Source organism: Mirounga leonina, unplaced genomic scaffold (genome assembly GCF_011800145.1).
Source record: "Mirounga leonina isolate KUSES-001 unplaced genomic scaffold, KU_Mleo_1.0 Mir_166, whole genome shotgun sequence".
Lineage (NCBI taxonomy): Eukaryota > Metazoa > Chordata > Mammalia > Carnivora > Phocidae > Mirounga > Mirounga leonina.
The window spans coordinates 6,973,810-6,993,605 of NW_023270418.1; the positions used below are offsets into that span (position 1 = coordinate 6,973,810).

General features: G+C 39.6%; 1 protein-coding gene and 1 long non-coding RNA gene across 2 annotated transcripts in view; one reads left to right on the top strand and one right to left on the bottom strand.

Annotated features, from left to right (window-relative positions):
- Positions 1-13,796, bottom strand: part of LOC118015708 — a 15,975-nt gene extending 2,179 nt beyond the window's left edge. Inside the window, exons 1-2 of the long non-coding RNA XR_004680685.1 lie at positions 13,640-13,796; positions 10,709-12,540 (exon numbers count right to left, since the gene is read on the bottom strand). This is a non-coding gene — a long non-coding RNA (uncharacterized LOC118015708). The remainder of the gene's footprint in view (positions 1-10,708; positions 12,541-13,639) is intronic.
- Positions 13,797-13,940: 144 nt separating this feature from the next.
- FIBIN (fin bud initiation factor homolog) lies at positions 13,941-16,006 on the top strand. Its single transcript, XM_035012469.1, has one exon. The coding sequence runs from the start codon at positions 14,384-14,386 to the stop codon at positions 15,017-15,019; it is 636 nt and encodes a 211-aa protein (XP_034868360.1). The 5' UTR covers positions 13,941-14,383; the 3' UTR covers positions 15,020-16,006.
- The last annotated feature ends 3,790 nt before the right edge of the window (positions 16,007-19,796 follow it).

Genomic DNA, 19,796 nt, shown 5'->3' on the forward strand with positions numbered 1-19,796 from the left:
GGAAGGAAGGAAGGAAGGAAGGAAGGAAGGAAAAGAGGGAGGGAGGGGAGAAGGAGGGAGGGATGAAGGAAGGAGGGAAGGAAGAAAGGAGTTAATTTCTCTTGTACTTTCCTTTAAATATACTCCCAAAATGGATAAATGATAAAAGTTTATGTTTAAATAAGTCTAAAAGGGCTTTATCAATAAATTATTTTAAAAAATATTCAAGAGGGGTGGCTGGGTGGCTCAGTCAGTTAAGCGTCTGCCTTCTGATAGGTCATGATCCCAGGGTCATGGGATCCAATCCCGCATCAAGCTCCTTGCTCAGCAGGGAGCCTGCTTCTCCCTCTGACTGCAGTTCCCCCTGCTGTGCTCTCTCTCTCTCTCTGTCAAATAAATAAATAAAATCTTTAAAAAAAATACCCTTAAAAAAAATTAAAAATACTCTAAGAGCATTCTGCTAGAGTTTTATTGACTTTTTTTTTTCCTTTTGGTACACAAAATGATAGTACATCTTAAAGCTGATAACATCTTAGACTGGATGAAATATGACAAGGGTTAGCTATTGTTATAGCCATTATCTCTGCAACATTAGCAAGATTTCTCTCAAAAATATTTATCGATAGAAGACAGTGCCACTTTACACTTTTAAAGTTGCTCCAGGGGCGCCTGGGTAGCTCAGTTGTTAAGCATCTGCCTTCGGCTCAGGTCATGATCCCAGGGTCCTGGGATCGAGCCCCACATCGGGCTCTCTGCTCTGCGGGGAGCCTGCTTCTCCCTCTCCCACTCTCCCTGCTTGTGTTCCCTCTCTCGCTGTGTCTGTCTCTGTCAAATAAATAAATAAATAAAATCTTTAAAGTTGCTCCATGACTATCAGGGTCCATTTTACAATATGTACAACAATGACCAAGCATTAGACAAAAATTAAAAATTCAGCCATTTACCTATTTCTTCCATCTCAAGTAATGTTTGGTAATCTCCTGTGACTTTTCTCCTGGGGAACTTCTGGTAACACTTCTAGGCTCAGACACATGACTGATTTGCCTGTTTAATCCAAGAAATGATTCAATAGATTTTTCCCCAGTGAACTTCCTGCCAGGGCTGTAAGCTCCCAATCTGAATAATAGTCTATAGACCATAGAAGGCATTAGGGAGCGTTCTCGATATCATAACCAGGGCTAGCCCTCGAGAAATGCTGCCCATCAGCTAAATTTGTCTTGAGTGTTAGCCTTTTTCCCCTTAATAACTCATTGTAGGTGTGCACACACATGCATGCACACACAGTACTCTTCTGACTCTCAGCTGGCTATGAAAGAGCAGAATAAAGAAAGCTCAACATAAGCAATGTGCCAGGAGAAAATATTTTCAGTTCTAACAGAGTGATAACCTGAGTACATATGGTATTTTTTTGGTCTCCTACAGTCTATTTGTGAAAGGATGCAGTGAAAGAAATGCAAATAAAAATAAAATAACTCAAATTGAAGGTTTTAAGTTCCCAATAGTTCAGATTCTGGCATAAATAATAGATTTGCAGGAAGCGAAACAGTTTCCTACTACAGAGAGAATACACACAACTTCTATGGGCTGGAGGAAATAGGAAGAAGATTTTCAGAGAAAGTAAAAGAGTTAGACAGAATTTGGTAAGCCGGCATATTTCTGACTCCAAGAATAGAGCCCTGGGGTAGGAGTAAGGGAAAACAATAGAACCCCTAATATAAACTCAAATCCCAAAGTAGAAGACTCGTGAGCCTTTTTTCTTGGATGCAGCCCAGAAAAATGAAAAGCACTTGAAAGAAATATCTCACACTTGCCAGGACAACTATAGTAGCTGTGGTAGGGGACCCACTGAATCTGGAGGTACTGAAGGACAACAAGACCCTCACAATCTCCCATGCTACCAGAGCATATAAAAGGGGAGGAAAGATGGCTAGGTAAATGGCCAGTTTTATGCTGACCTTCTAGTGTCCTTGCCATGGCTGGCCTCTCACTCTACCAACATCCTACTGCTGGATTTACCATGTGGTATGTCTGGTGGGTCCAGTGATTTATACCATCATGGCAAGAGTGATCCTCCTTTGAGGCCACATCTTCTCTGGCTTCATTTTTTGAAAGATACTTGTCCTGGATACAGAATTCTTGGTTGATAGTTTTTGGGGGTTGTTGTTTGTTTGTTTGTTTTTATTCTTTCAGTAACTTAAAGATTCTCTACTGTCTGCTGGCTTACATTGTTTACCACGAGAGAAATCTGCTGCCATCTTTGTTCCTCTGTTCACAATTTGTCCTTTTTCTTCAGCTGACTTTTAGGTTTTCTCTTTATTACTAGTTTTAAGTAGCTTGATTCATGTTTATTTTATTGTTTTTTTTTTAAGCTTTTTGGATGTGTGGCTTTACAATTTTAATCAAATTTGGAAAAGTATTGACTATTGTATCTCCAAATACTTTTTCTGTTTATCCTTCTTTTTCTCCTTCAGGAACTGCAATTACATACACATAAGGCTGCTTGAGGTCATTCCACAGCTCACTGATAACTGTCTTCATGCTTTTTTAGTCTTTTATGTTTCTGTGATTCATTTTGGATATTTTTTAAGTCTTCAAGTTCGCTAATCTCTTTTTCTGCCATGAGTTATCTCTACCTTTAATCCAATAGGGTTTATTTTACATCTCGGGCATTCTTTTAACTCTATAGTTTAGTTTGTTTCTTTTTTATACTTTCTATGTCTCTACTTAATATCATCAATATTTCCTCTTGCATCTTGAATAAATGAAAAGCAATTATAATAACTTGAATGTCTTTGTCTAATAATTCAATTATCTGTGTCAATTCTAGTTCAGTTGCGATTGATTGATTTTTCTCCTCATCATGGGTTCTGTTTACCTAGATGAGGAATGTCTGGTAATATTTAATTAAATACTAGACATTATTAATTTTAACTTGTGTGTTAGCTATTTTTGTATTCTTATAAATATTCTTCAGTTTTGTTCTGGGATATGGGTACATTACCTGGAAATAATTTGATCTTTATAGGTTTTGTTTATAAGCTTTTTTAGTATGGCTCAGGGCAGCATTTAGAATATGGCTAATACTTCCCCACTATTGAGGCAAAATTCTTTCATGTAATCTACCCAACATTCAGTAAATAATGAAGTTTTCTACTCTGCCTGGTTGGAATTGGACCTCTTTTCAGCCCTGTGTGAGCTCTAGAGATTGTTCCCTCTAATCCTTCCAGTGGTTTTTTTCTCCACTTCTGGTAGTTTCCTTTCATGCATGCGCTGATCACTACTCAGCTGAAGACTTGAGGAAGACCCTCTACAGATTTCTGGAGGTCCTCTCCACTACCCTGCTTTGTGAACTCTAGCCAAACTAGCCTCCCTGGACCTCCAGCCCCATTTCTCCACCTGGTGTACCCTTCCTTATACCATCTCTGGTTTTCCAACTTTCTGGGGTCATTGTCTTCCTTGTCTGATGCCCAATGTCTTGAAAACTTTTTTTTAAAGATTTTATTTATTTATTTATTTGAGAGAGAGCACACGAGCAGAGGGAGGGGCAGAGGGAGAGAGAGAGGGAGAAGTAGACTCCCTGCTGAGCATAGAACCTGACAATGCAGGCCTCAATATCAGAACCCTGAGATCATGACCTGAGCTGAAGTCAGACACTTAACAGACTGAGCCACCCAGGTGCCCCTTGGAAATTCTTATTTAATGTACTATGTCAGGTGCTTTAGTCATTTCAGGTTGGAGGGTATATTCATCTTCTGTCATCTCATCTTAGCAAGAAGCACAAAATAGTGTAATATTTTTTCTAGTGTCTTAAGTTTACTGGTAATATTTGAGTTCATATATTCTGATGATATTCTGTTTGGGGTGATCTGGGATGGCAGTTTTCAATCAATAGTCTTTCTTCCTCAAATTAAAATATCTATAAACATCTCCTTGTTTAGGATTCTAAAGCTAAGATCCTAATGTATTAAAATGTCTAGAGTAAGAGCAAACCACAAAAACATTTTGCTTACACATTGCCAAGTATCTAAAATCTAGATGTATCCAAGTAGCCTGATGTTTGATTTCATATAAACCTAATATGTGAATGCTTACTTTTTCTCTTTCCTGTCAGCTGTTGGAGTTCAGTATCCATGAGTGCAAACTACAGACAATTCACCATTCCAAAGCTAATCCCTTTCTTCTCTTTAAGCAGCTTTGGAATGTAGCCATACCTGAGCCAAGGAGGGTCCAGGAGGTTAAAAATAAGAAATATTTTTCTCTAATTGGAGATTGTAAAAATCATTCTACAAGTAGAAAGTAACGTTTTAATGACAAATCACTTTTTAGTTATTTTTAAACTTGTTTATATTCTTCTTGACAGAAATATTTTTCTTCTCTGGGGATCATTTTGTCCTTTTCCATTTGGCTTCTACTTTTGAGATAAAGCCATTATCAATAAACCATTTGGGAGGAGAAAAAAGGAAGATAGCTTATCCTAGGCAGAAAGCCCCATACTCATCTTATCCAAACATGCATGGACCCAGTGACACACCCCACAGCGAAGTGGCAAAGTATACCTAATACTAATTAAAATCTCTAAGACAGAGCATTTTTATTTTGTGTTCTCTCTCTATTAAATACCTTCAATCCTATTATATTACTGTGCTGTCACAACAGTGTTATTCTAAGTCACAAGTCTTTCCACTATTCATAAATTATAGCTTGCTGTCAGCTTGTACCAAGCACTGGCCTACTTTGGGGGGGAAAAAAAGGATTCTCTATTTTTTTAAATACAGTTAAGAGTCTTTCTAAACATCATCAGTTACTTGGTTACTTGACAGACCTCCCCAGTAGCACATGCTCTATTTTTAAACTTTCTTAAAATCCAAACATCATTTTTATTTTTATACAGCTTAAAAAAAAATGCTTCAAAGGATATTTTCATTGAATTGTGTTAAGACCAAGACAAATTTTGTTGTTATATTTTATTAAAACTGCCCTCTTTATTTTTCATCATTGAAAATGGAAAATTACACTTTTTCTCCCATTTTCCTTATAACATTTGCATGTAGACAACCACACATCTTTCAAACTTGGTTCAACTATCCCTGAAGGAAAACATCATTTACATTAAAAGAAATGAAAGAGAAAAAATATGGTAAGTATCTAACAATGTAGATTTTTTTCATTTTCTCATGTACATTACGGGATATAATTTAGTCTCTGAAGCTACCTAATAGAAATTCCTTCCATTTAGGTGGTGGTATGAGGCAAAATCTGGGAAGCAGCAGTCTTAATAAATCTACAAGGGACCTGGACCCAAGAAAGGAAAAAAATTAAAATCCAGTTGTCTTGAATTATTTGGCCTGACCGTAATTCCTGGATTTTAGGATTTCTGGTTAGAAATCCTACCCAAGTGTAGAGAAGCTTTATCACAAAATAACCCTCTACAACATAGGGATTTCATCCCCCCTCACCTTGCCCTCCAGCCCAACCCTTAATACGAGCAATGAAAATTCTGATCCAAAAGATCTAGAAATTTAACCTCAGAGTCCACAGTCCGAGAACGTGCTTTTATTTTGACAGTAGAATGAATCTACCAGAGGTTACCAAATCCAAAGGGTTTGGGTATCTGGCTCCAGCGCCATGTGGTTTAGGAGACTAATGCAAATGAATGTCTGCTGTCTGCAGACCCAGAATCAGGATGTCAGAGAAGCTTTCTGCCTAAAGAATGTAAAGTCAGGAGCTCTGTGAAGCGGATGCTTTCAGAATGTAGCCCAAGATTTTCTACCTCTCGGTACTATTTTCCTTTCTTTGCTTCTCTTTTTATTCCTAAATTTCATACTATACCCTATTATGGAAAATATGAGAAAGGCAGACCAAATTAAAGAATAACATAGCTATTACCTCCATAGAGGTAAGCATGCTACCTTTTGTCATATTACCATCTTGGCTTTGTATTGTTTTTATTGCTTTCCTTAGTAATCATTTTTTATATGGTATTGTATCACAATACTTTCTCATTTTTATTAAAAATATCTGAAATTTAATTTTCAGGGGCACCTGGGTGGCGCAGTCACTTAAGCGTCCTACTCTTGGTTTTGGCTTATATCATGATCTCACGGTCATGAGATCAAGCCCCACGTTAAGGCTCCACACTCGGCACAGAGTCTGCTTAAGTTTCTCTTTCCCTCTCCCTCTGCCCCTACCCGCCCCCACCGCTCTCTCTTTCTCTTAAATAAATAAATCTTAACAAAAAATTTAATTTTCATAAGATGTAAAATCTTTCCAGTATAAGGATACACTATGTATTTAGTTTAGTTTTTTTTTTTTTTTCTTCTTGGGAGATTTTGCTTGTTTCTACCTTTCTATTCTTAAAAACAGTACAGCAGTGGATGTCTTTGTTTATAAATCTTTCTATATATTTCTATATGTATTTATGTTTCTGGCATATATTCTAGAAGCAAAATTACCGGGTCCAAGTGTATGAAAAATTTTAAATCTCTCAATACAAATAACCATACTGCTTTGCAGAAAGGTCAAACCCATTAATATCTCCATCTTTAATATATGAGAACACTTGTCTTTCTATGTCATTAGAGCATTAAGAAGTATAACTATTTTATACTAATATTAGGACAAATCCTATCTCATTGTTATTTTCATTTCTGGTTTTTCATTACTTACAAGGTTACATATTTTATATGTTAAATAGGAATGTAGTTTTCGCTACTGAAAACTGCCTACTTGTCTCACTTGCTCATTTATCTTCTGAGGTTCTAGTGTTTTTCTTCTTGGGTTCGTAGAACTCAGTATACACTAAGAATATTAAACATTTCTTATCAAAATGTGTTGCAAATATCCCAATTCACAACTGTGACTACAACAACTTTCACATATGTTTTGTATGTAACCAAATCTACCATACTTTCTTTTTATAGATCTTTACATTGTTTTATTTGCTGTTTGTTCTTTGCAGAGTTGCAATAACAAGCTAAAGACAAGGCAGGCTGCAACCCGGACTCACTGCTGACAAATTGTTTATTATGATCAAAAATTTTGTTCATAAAGGTCATCGGCAAATGAGTACATTTCCCCAGTCCAAAGAATCTTTAGTTACGTGATCCGTAGTCTGTTGCTAATAAACTGTCTCAAGTCTGTCCCCATTGAGCCCTCTCGTGTCCGTGGTTCAAAACATATGGTCAGTATTAAATTGATAACCCCACTTACAATCATTGGCTTAATAACTTCCAACAACAAATATTTGCTGAACACCTACTCTGAACTAGGTCAGAATGAAGAGCATCCCAGTTTTAAACAAGAGCATGCCCTAAACAGATTCAATACCTAAAGAGCATATTTAAGTAAATTGTTATATCTCAAATGTCTCTATGAGCCTATTCTTCTGCCTCCATCTGTTCGACATTTAGGGCCATCAGTAATAAGGGCCAAATGAGGAGTAGGTAACAGGAGTGAAAAGTTAAGTGTTAGTGTTCATTAGGCAGCATAAACAAAGCTGCAAAATAAGAAGTGGAGGAAATTGAGTCCAGCCTGGAACCAGGATCTGCGAATAGGCTTTCTGAAGTATTCAGACTTTTCCTCCCAAAGGCAATACTGACAAGCCCATTTTGGCTCATCTTCAAAATAGCCCCTATCATCCTCTTCCAACTGCATTTCTTTAGAATTAAAAACTGGATTTGGATTTGGATTCAAAACATAACCAAGGACTTTTTCACTGCAAGACAATTTTTAATCTCCACGATCTTGAAAAAAGGCAGCCAAGGACCAAGAAACACAAGCATGGAAGATATTCCTGTTTTCTGACAAAGAAAGTGAAATGCTATTACTAATCTGGCCACATCCCTTCACTCCCCACCCTAACTGATTTCTGAGGGGCATCTGTTTGGCCATTTTGTGGACTCCTTTATAAATTTCATTAAGACCAGAACTAGCAGAGTTCCTTGAACAAGGGGACTGACTCAGCCCCATTGTTCCTCAGTAACCTCAGTCAGTGGCTCTTGGCCTAAAAATTTCATGACACTTGTCCTGTTCCCAAGCTCAGATGTGAGCTTTCACTCTGTCAAATCATCACAGTCTTTGCAGGTCCCTCTCATCTGATCCTCTTGTATACTTCCATCTGGAGACTCTTTGCACCCCGAGTCCCCCGCAACCTCAACAGATGATACAGCTCCTTCTGCTCCTCCTTGTTTTCCCATGTGGTTGCTGAACAAAGTGCTTGCAGTATCAGAGTGAAACTGGTATATCCTCTCTCTTACTCTATCTCTCTGCCTTTTCTCATTTCCCCCAATTCTATTGGTCTTTATAATTAAAATGATGAGGGAAAATAAAACACTGCTCAGAGAGGGGAAACAAACAAGGTTTGATTCTTCTCTGACCTAGCTGGATTATAACCCAGGACATGCACTTCCAATAGCAGTGAAGTGAAAATCTTCACCAGGCTAATAAAGTACGCTGCAGGGTGGTCTGATGCTTCTGTAGTTTACAAACCAGAACACTCTAGGACCATATATACAGACTGCTGCACAGTTTACTCAGGACAGGTCAAAAGTCGCCCTTCTGAGCGATACTCCCTTCTGAATGTTCTGAATATTGGAACTCGCAGAACTTTTTCCCTTCTCTACTGCCAGATTAAGTGTGACACATCACTGGCTGACTGTTGGCCAGATAAAATATGTATTCAAATAGATAGATTATCTGACCATCATTAAATTATAGAATTCCTTAAATTCTACAGCTTAACTATCACAACAACAAATATTTGGCTCTTGCTATATGCTTGGCTCTGTGCTAATCACAGAGAATATAAAGGTAAATTTAAAGGTAAATAAAATACACTCTTGGGCACCTGGGTGGCTCAGTTGGTTGAGCCACTGCCTTCGGCTCGGGTCATGATCCTGGAGTCCTGGGATCGAGTCCCACATCGGGCTCCCTGCTCGGCGGGGAACCTGCTTCTCCCTCTGACCCTCCCTCCTCTCATGTGCTTTCTCTCTCTCATTCTCTCTCTCTCAAATAAATAAATAAAATCTTAAAAAAAAAAATACACTCTTACCCTTGAGGAATTCACAGTCAAGTGGGGAAGACAGACCAGTTCATAGATAATCCAATGCAATGCAACACACATAACAGAAGAACAAAGAAAAAGTACCATTGAAACACTAACTCCAGTGCAACTGATGAATGACTAAACTCTACCTCTGAAACTACTAATATACACTACATGTTATAAACTCTCTATATAAACTTTGCCTCTGAAACTATAACATATACTGTATGTTAATTAATTAAATTTAAATTTAAAGAAAAGACAAAAAGAAAGGAGAAAAAGAAAAGAAAAGAAGAAAAGAAAGAAAACACTAGTTGCAAAGAACATCTTGCCGAAACACTAACTAGGAAGTGACTAACTTCACCTAGGGTGCTAACATGTATTCATTAAGCACTTCTTATGACTGTATTAGGCACTCAGGATATAGAAGGGAACACAGCTCCTGTCTTTCTGTAGTGTAAACCAAGCTGGAGAGACAAACTTAGAACAAATAAATACCTAAATTAAAGTACAATCATAAACAATAGAAAGTGCCATGAGGGAAGAAACAGAGTGGTATAAAAGGAACTGATAGGGAGAACTAATTAAAATTGGGAAATCAAGGAAGGGCTTTTAGAGGAAATACCATTATAGCTAAGTCATAGAAGAGAGTTACTGAGTCACCCTGACTTGCAGTGGACTTGAATTTGGTGTTAACATGTTGGTGATATTTGTTACTGCAGCATATCACAGCCTTTTCTCACTAACGGAGACAGACTGGGAGAACTGATCAAACTCTTCCCACATTATACTTATTTCCTTGTAAGCATTCTCATTAGGTTTCCATGGGTGTGTTGTATTGCCTATATTTCATGGGAACTTTGTGATTGTTCTTGTTAAGAATTGCCCCTAACCAATGTTATTATAGCAAATAATAATAACCACTTCACTGAATTAATGTGACAAATAAATTAGATCATCAAAATTTATTCCACTCTCTCTTCTTTTTCTCCTTCTGTCTTTTCTTCCTTCTTTACTTGCTACCTTTCTTCCTTACTCATCCATTTCTTTTCCTTTCTCCTTCCCACCCTCTGTAAACAATGGTTGCTAAACAAATGCTAGTGATTTCCTGTTAATTGATAAAATAATACCCAAAGTGCTAAATACTGGGGCTTTCTTATCTTCTCCCCTTTGTCTTCCTTTTCTCTCTTCTCCCACCTCAGAACCCCTACTCTGGTCCAAGCTAACTTCCTTGTTTTTTTCTTCTCTGACATGGTTTAGGGATTCAGTCTGAATTCAGCCTCCCCCCCGTTTGGGGGAGGGGAGGTGTTGAGAGTGAGAGCTTCCACTTCCCAGAGACAAACTTTGAATTTCTAGACTGCGTAGTGGGACCTCATCTCTTACAAGCCTCTTTGTCTATAAAAATTCCACTATTATCATAATCAGAAACAGTCAGGGGATCACAAAAGTCTTTGGCAGGGGGAAATCATGGAGCTTAAGAAATCTTATAGGTCTTTAGGCTCATGGTGCCAGCCTGATTTCCTGCTTCCCTCTCTGAAGTGGTAACTGGACCAAAGGAACAAGATTTAAAGTGCGCCGAAAAGAAGAAAGGATACACGAGCTGTAAGCTAGCCAACCCTGCTTGCATTGCATGGCAAGGATTGCAAATAAGCAGCTGGTACTGGGTGAGGGTGCTTATCTACTTACATGACTCCGGCCACTGCTGCTGGGGTCCTCCTTTATTCTTAATTTTATCCAGTTCCTGCCCTTTGACTTCATCTCTAGTTTTCAGCCCTAGGACTGAAAACTCAACTATTGTCCCTATCAGCGGATCGTACTTCTCGATTTTACTTCTCCAAGTTCTCCGTCCTGTATATCTGGGTTTGGACATTTCCTCTGGCTCCATTTACTTCAGGCCAATCATTAGAAGCCCACCTTAACTCTGACTCTAGTAGATCAGCCCAAGACGGGATTGTGCACATATGAAGACCTTATAAATAAACAACTTTTTAAAAATGAACAAGATGAAGTGTTTAGTGCAAAAGGCCATGGTGTGCTGGAGGTAACTAGCACTGGCTCGTGAGAACTAATTGTTAGGTTTTTAGGAATTTTGCAAGTCAGTTGTTAAACAGTCATTATTGAAAATTATGTTATTTATACTTGCAGTTAAATAAATTATATTAAAATAAAGGGAATGCATATGTAAAACTCATCACTTTGAAATTACTATTTTCTTTGCTCTTGGGGTTATCTGTATCTAATGTATCTGTATAATGGAAATGCTATATAATGGTGTGTCATTGCACGCATCTTCCTAACTCTGTCTGTATTCAGTGATCCAGGCATGGTGAGTGTATTCACACCATGGAAATCAGCAAATGCTACAAAGAGCTTTTTTCTCCCATAGAGCCAGCTGTTAAATAGTTGACTGTGCACAACTACAAGAGTGCTGGTGTCTTTCAGAAATGCTTAATAAAGACAAAAGCATGGGGTAGGGAGAGTATTTGTAGTTACTTCCCTGGAATCCATTCTCATACTGTCCCCTTCCTAAATAAGACCTTAAATTTTTCATCCATGTAGTTTGCATGGTACCTTGCCTTCAGCTGCAGAACAGGGTCCTTTTTCATTTGTTGTCCCAAGCGCAGTGGCCAATCCCAAACCTCTGACTACAGTCAACCTGGTTCAAGGATGAATTAATGGTCCAAATCAAACCAACATGGCCACTGAGGCTGATTTGAAGGACCTGCCATTCATAACCTTTCATTCCTACTACATAGGAACAAGGACGTTTGCAGCTGCAAAAGACACTTGTAGCTGTCCTGGAACCACAAATGAAAAAGACTACCCAAGGATGAATTTAAGCTGAGGAAGTAGAACCAAAAAATGGTGAGAAAGAAACTAGATTCTGGACCAGGCGCAGACTGAAAATCTAATTATAGACTTTCTGTAAGTCAGTGAATTCCTTTTTGAATTAGACTTTCAGTTACTTGTGCCAAAGCGATGCCTTCCTGATACATGACATGGAGTTTATATCTTTAGATGAGGTAATTGTAGGAAAAAGTAAATACTCTTAGCCATTCGTATCATGGTTGTTTGTGTATATAGGCCTGACTCTTCACCAGAGAGCAAACTCTTTGTAGGCTGAAACTTCTTACTGCACATCTTTGTATCTACAGCTCACTTAACACTGTGCCCTGCATAAAGTAGGGGGCAAGTAGTAATAAGTGCTTAATTTAGGTTTGCTTAATTGAATTGGTTCGTAAGTCAGGGAGGGATTGTACAAGAAGTGGAGTGAATCCAAGTAAATTCCTCTTCCCTTCTTTGGCCAAGCAGCCAATTTGAATCCATCTGTTGTCATTTGTGAATGTCCCAGGAAAAAAAGAATGAAGTAATATGACTCTTGAGTCCAACAGTCCAGTCTCTCCATGGAGAAGGTGGTAGTTCTCTGCTGGAATGCAGTGAAAATAAGTCATCATCTTTTTGGTTAGCATAATCGCTAAGAAGACTCCTTTTGTCCGTGTTTTCATGATGTCAAATATCTGGATAAGAATTAAATGTGCAGTCAACATGTCTTGTAAAATCTATGCATGTGGCACCACAGTGACGAAATATCCAGGTACTTAACCAGACTTCTCATCTATCCACAAGTCTGGGTTGTTTATGTCAGAAAGTGACGGTAACAAGTATGACAATCCCAGAACTCTATGGCACTGTAGCTCTGAATGACACCAGTCCCTTATGACTTGGAGAGGAAGATAAGTACTAACACAGGCAGATCACATGAGTATTTCAGCTACATTTCAAGGCCGAAGGAAATAACGACAAAAACAGGAATTCTGCCTCCACTTTCCCATCCTTTCCCTGTCTTTTCTCCAACCCTCTCACTGTCAACATGCAATGTATCTTCTTTATTTATGTTAGTTTAATTTTCTCACAATTTCCTAGAATGTAAGCTCCAAGAGGGCAAGTATTAGTCTCCATTTTTTCCACAGCTCTCGTAGCGGTATCTAAAATAGACTCTAGCATATAGTAAATGCTCAGTAAACATTTCTGGGACAAATGAGTTGGCCGATGGATGGCAATTTGTTAATTAACTCATAGATCAGAAACTAAAAAGGCCTGGTAAAAACAAAAAAACAAAAAACTTTGTTTTTCTAAATTAAATGAAAAGACCCTGTGCTGGCTCCACCACAGTCTAACTTTGTGACTACAAACAATTTGTTTCTCATGGTGTCCCTTGGTTTCTCCAGATAATAGTCCCAGCCCTACATTCTTCAAAAACTTTTAAGTATCTCAAAAGAGACAATAGCTGCAAAGGTGTCAGGCTAAAGATGCATTGCCGAAGCTCAGCACGGATGGTTTTTCATAGGATTAAACAATTATCTCAGTTGTCCACTTACTTATTAAACTGGCAAAATTCCATTTTCAGCTTTTGTTCCTGTACATACCAGCAACCATGCATTAATCAGTTTTCTATATTGCTATTGCTTTCAACGTATTGTTATTAACATTTTTAATTAACTAACCATTTCCAAACAAAACTGCCATGTCTTACACTACAAATTTGCCTCCGAAGTCACAAACTTTTTAATGATAAATATAGACATACTTAACAAATCCAATCGAACTGGTACTTACTTCAAATGTGAAGTAGTATTTCTCCAGAGTAATCACTCTTCCCTCCAGTATGTTAACAGCAGATCAGTCTTTCTGTTGTAAGCATTCTGTTTACCCTGTTCTTATTTTCTCCTTCAAGCTAAATTCTATTTTGCAAGGTCCCTCTTCCAGTCTTAAAAAAAAAAAAAAAAAAAGATCCTGTACCTTTAATAGCAGAGACCTGATGAGAGGTTTCTTTCCAAACTTGTTCCCTGGCTTCCAAGTGACGAAACCAGCTGTAATTTGAGAGCAGAGAGATCCTCAGGATATCATTAGCCAAAGGAAAAGCTCCACATTCCCACCCAGTCCAGAAGTTGAAATCGTATCAGAGGGCAAGAGCCTCTCTCTCCAGCTACAGGCTCCATCTCTCAGGAGCAAGGGGGAACTCCGAGAGAGAGTGGGGCAACCGAGCCCTGGAGGAGGGGTTCCCTCTCCTGCCGGTGATCCCGCCGCCGCCGCCGCCGCCGGGAAGGAGCCGGCTGAGTTCCAGCCCGGAGCGCAGGAGCCAGAGCCTGCGTGCATCCTGCGCTGTGTGGCCGTGCTACCCAGGCGCCGGTGACACAGCCACATGAAGCCTGCCGGGGAGGGGGGGCCAGGGTGCAGCAAGCCGGCGGGGACTGAGGCTGTCGCCGTCTTGGGGAGGCACTGACTCCCCGGGGGACCCCCTTCTTCGTGCCCGGGCGAACTGTCTTCTCCAGGGGTCCCCGGTCATCCTGACTCTCCAGGATGGTGTTCCTGAAGTTGCTCTGGATAGGTTTCTTCTGCCGCCTGTGTCAGGGCTACTTCGATGGCCCTCTCTACCCGGAGATGTCCAATGGGACTCTGCACCACTACTTCGTGCCCGACGGGGACTATGAAGAGAATGATGACCCTGAGAAGTGCCAGTTGCTGTTCAGGGTGAGTGACCACCGGCGCTGCTCCCAGGGGGAGGGGAGCCAGGCCAGCAGTCTGCTGAGCCTCACCCTCCGGGAAGAGTTCACCGTGCTGGGCCGCCAGGTGGAGGATGCTGGGCGTGTCCTGGAGGGCATCAGTAAGAGCATCTCCTACGACCTGGACGGGGAAGAGAGCTATGGCAAGTACCTGCGGCGGGAGTCCCACCAGATCGGGGATGCCTACTCCAACTCGGACAAGTCTCTCACTGAGCTGGAAAGCAAGTTTAAGCAGGGCCAGGAACAGGACAGCAGGCAAGAGAGCAGGCTCAACGAGGACTTCTTGGGGATGCTGGTCCACACCAGGTCCCTGCTGAAGGAAACGCTTGACATCTCCGTGGGGCTCAGGGACAAATACGAGCTGCTGGCCCTGACCATCAGGAGCCATGGGACCCGGCTAGGTCGGCTGAAAAATGATTATCTTAAAGTGTAGGTGAAAGGGCACACTGGCAGGGAGAGGGCATCAAGTCAGCCCGGTTGTGGAGGGTGGGGGCAGAAGACAGGGCTAACATTTCCCTTATACTTCTTATTTTTTATATATTTGGAGTTGCACTTGGAGAATGATCTGAAGTGAACTTTAAAGGAAATGAGTGAGAGTCGAGTTGTTTCGTTTCTATACATTATTTATGGAATTGCTATTGATTTGTTACTTGGAAAGAACAACTTATGGCCATGCCTCCTGCCTTCCCTAGAGGACTTTATAACTCTGCAGAGACACCTGTTTCAGCCATGTCTAGAAGGACACAGTTTATGCAGTAGGGAGCGATTACATTTCCCCACCCTGGAGATTATGGGAAAATACTCAGAGAGGATAGTGCAGAGTTCCCTTTCGCCCTCAGCCTTGGCTCTTGGGCTCTGAAAGTTGTCAGTTGTCTGTTTTTCAGATGAGGTCCCAGGTGCTGCTCAGCCTGCCTGCCAGCAGATGGAAGTCGCCAGTTTCTTCTTCTCCTTTTCTCTCTTATTTATTAACCATGGTCTCCAAGGTTTTGTTTTTAGTTTTGGGGGTTTTTTGTTTGTTTTTCGGGTTTTTTTTTTTTTTTTCTAAGAGTATTGCCTAGAAATATGCAAATCGTCCTTTGCAGGGAGATGTCCAAGGTGCCTCTTGAGTGTAAGTTGAAGTGACCACATTTAAGAAGTCCAAGCTTTGTGGTGGGTACACACTCATGTTGCTAAGCTGATTTGTTGTGTCTCTCATTGTATGCCTGTGTCCTCAGAGCTGCAGTCCATTACAAAAAAGTAGATAGATTGAACACACCCCTGAATGCCGATGATGTAGGTTACCAATGTATTCGTTCTGGGTTTGGGGGTTTTGCTTCTGTTTGCGTATTGGAAACTTGTACTTCAAGTAGGGGGGGATTCTAATTTTAATAACTCCTTCATTAAGTTTTATTATTCAGCCAATAAATATGTTCGCGTATAATACTGGCTTATTTTCTAATTGATATCCATAACTTTCATATTGCAAAGAGAAGTACAGTGCAAGAGGAAAGAGAAGGGTGGGATTTAAGCCAGTTTACTCAGAGTATATGATAAAGAAGGCAGAGGGATGGCTATGTATTTGGCAATCCTCTCTTCCCTGGCCACCCTTATCATCCTCAAAAGAAAAAAATCTAGGTCTAGCCAGAAGTTGATCTCTGCTGGTCTGCCTAAAAACTCCATTTTCCCCAGTTTTTGCCATAGAAACAACTGGAAAATCTTATGACAAGGCTTGTTAAGTTATATGCCCTCATAATGCAGACGGAGGGTTCCATTCTAAGTTATAAGAACTATAATGATGTTTAATAATTTTGAAGCCAGGTTTATGTTATTGACTAATGATTTCAAAAGGTGGAAATGCACTTTATTTCATGTCTTCCCCCAGCCCCTCACTCTCACCTTAAATATGTTTTTCTTTCACACACACACACACACACACACACAGAGGAAAATAAATAAATGTTCATAATCTACTCTTCAACAGTGAAGCATTTTTTTTCCTCTCCCATGCCCGAAGACTCTAGTTTTCTATTCCTATGATGTGTCCAATATATCCTCCTATTACTTTAGGGGAAACTGAGGCCCAGAAAGTGGCTGACCCTTGTTTTAACAGCTCCTGGTCTCTTACAGTACAGAACTTTCCCACACTGCTCCTTGCAAGGATGCTGAGGCCCAAACCTTTGCATAAACCTCATTGTTTAAAATATAAAAGAACAACACATGGAATAATACTTAAAATAATTGTTTGTAATTTCTTAGCTGCCTCTATACTGGTGTGTGGGGGGAAGGTAAATGATTGTTGAAAAGGGTTTCCTTCTTTATTCTATGAAAGATGAGGGAAAAACACCAGAGGCAAAGGAGATGATATTTGGCACTTAAATGATTGTAGTTTGTAGTCACAACACTTAATATCTCAAAACTTTCCTATCACTCACTTCACAGGACTGAAGTCTAATCCATGGACATATTAAATGTCACCTCTTCAATTTTCCCATCTGTAATAGAATATTAAGCACATGACAGTTAGAAAACTGGCTTCCCTGTGCATGCTAATTTCAATCAATCCATAATGGCCTCATACACTATTAGGCTAGGAAGGATTTATAAGGCACCTTTTAAAGATGTAAAGAGGGCTGTCCCCAGTTAGAGATGCCTTCCATGGGTGCAGAAAGAGGACCAGTGGTGCATCTGCTACAAATTTGAAAACCCTGAAACAGATTGTGTATGAGGTTCTTTCTAGGGCGAACATTCTATGAGTCCTGCAGAACCAGAACGAAATTATCTGACTTTGAATCATCCATCCAAGGCTAGAGGTACAGCCAGGAATCCCACAGAGTCTTATGTAAATGGCCCTAGAGGGCAAATGAGAATTTCCAGGGGTGGGGTGGGGATGGGGGTGGGTAGTGAGCCGTCCTAGATACCAACCCAGAGGCTAACATCACAAAGCTTTTCCAAATCCTCTTATGGGGGGAAACAGACCCACTCAGTTCTTTCCTCCCCACTTCCTTGTTATGCTTATTGGGACCTCCTTGCTTGCCAGGTGACAAATTCTTTTCAATAGTGCTTCTTTATTTCTCAGACCATGAAATAATATTTTGAGAATCTGAAGAAAACTACATACTTTCTTCCCTGAGAAATCTGACAAAAATATCCATACATTTTAGGATATGCATTATTTTTATAAATACCAATCACTTAACATGCATCAGGTATGGAATTAGGTTGTGGGTAATTCTGGGATTCACAAAGCCTTGGGACTTAATCTAACTAACAGTTTTAAAAAGCCTCTTGGAGTTTTATTTGAGTAAGAGACATTTTTGTTATTGCTATAATTTTCAGTTAGTTTTTTTTTTTTTAAGATTTTATTTATTTATTTGAAAGAGAGTGAAAGAGAGAGCACAAGCCAGGGGTAGGGGAAGAGGAAGAAGTAGACTCCCCACTGAACCCGGAGCCCGATGCAGGGCTTGATGTGGGGCTCCATCCCAGGACCCTGGGATCATGACCTGAGCCAAAGGCAGATACTTAACTGACTGAGCCACCCAGGCACCCCAAGTTTCAGTTAGTTATAACAACAAAACTGCTAACTTTTTTGAGAACTCAGGGCCTGTGCTAAGAACTTTGCCTGAACTACTTTGCCTTAATTCTAGCAACAAACTGTGAAGGAAGTATCATAGAAAAGGAATTATTCCATGCCAAGTGCTTTGAACAGTACCTGACACAGAGTGAATCCTCAATCAATGTTACTTACTAATATGGTTAGTTTGGTAACTGAGGCCCAGAAAGCCTAGGGAATTTTCCCAAGGTGAGAACTGTGTGATGTCTTACATACTTCACTATATTCTCCCTTTTTAAAGTGATGGTTATCTAGTGGAGTATAGATCAAATTAAAGAAGACTGTGGAGGGTAGGGGTCCCCTGGGGCCACCAGCTGTCTACTGCACATGTTGTCCCTATAGGCCTGTCAACTGACTTCCTACAGCAATTCAGATGTCTGATCTCTGTCCATCAGAAGCTGAGTGGCTCCTGTGTTTACCGAATTTCTCGCTGAGTCTTTCTCTGCGTGATGCATTGTTAAATACCACTACTCCTCACTCTCCCAATCTGACCATGTGAAAATTTCCGTATACCTACTTTGAAACATTCCATAGGTATCTGTCTATCTAGAGTCTGTTGATAAAGGACACCAGGCCATGTTAGCCTTTGCAACCATCAAAGCCACACTCCTAGAAGCCGGCAGAAGCCTGCTGGTGTAGGTATGTTATGAAAGGCAGCACGGAGAGGCTGTTCCATAGTTCACATAGTTTTCATTGCCTTTTAAATTCTTGTTTATAACTCTGCTAAGGAAATAGGCTCAAAGCTTTCTGAGAGAAGCCTTGAAACTTAGATTATAAACTATTTTAGCAAGTAATAAAAATGTCCATGAAAACCACCAAAGATATGAAATCACTCTAAATGGGTTGTATGCTCAAATTTCCTTGGGACATTTTTCAGAGGATCATTATTAAAATCTTCTTGATAAGAAACAATAATCGGTTGTGAAATATAAATGCTAACTGTGGTTTGTCAGTGTTTTCATTAAAAAACAACTGGAGACATAAGTCTTGGTTAGAAATAGAATACAGAAATGTGTAACAATAATTCGCTGATATAGAGAATGAGATTCTGTGAATCATCTTAGCAATTTTGGAATTGGGGTTATCCTTAGGAATATTATCTCCACAGTCAAGATCCCAATAGGTATGTCATTCATCCAACATTTTTAAAGAGCCCCTGTATGAGGTACCCACAATGGAAAATGGCATATAGACACATGAGAAAAAGGACACCTAGACAAAGAATCAGAGCATCATGTGGGATTGGCAAAGTACAAGCTTCTATGGGAGCTTAGCAAGAATCTAAACTAGAATTGTTTGGGAAATGTAAAGCAGTATAAATAAAATAAGGATTTGGAATAATCACACATTTAATAGATACAAGGGTTTCATCGCTGCTGGTATTATTGTTGTTCTGCTTTTAAATTTTAACATTTTTTTCCAACTATATAAGCCGTAACTGTTATATTCTAATAACCATGTAAACAGCAAAACACAAAGAAAACAAAATCATGCATAGTCTCAAACTCGCCCAGCATACACCTACTATTTGCATTTTAGTGTACTTACTGTTTTAGTATTTTTAATACAAATCTACTATGTAACTATATTTTCCTTTGTGAAAAAAAATGATATCCTAGTA

What these genes read in the sequence shown, in the direction of transcription:
- FIBIN (XM_035012469.1), top strand. Translation starts at nt 14,384, where the DNA reads ATGGTGTTCCTGAAGTTGCTCTGGATAGGTTTCTTCTGCCGCCTGTGT.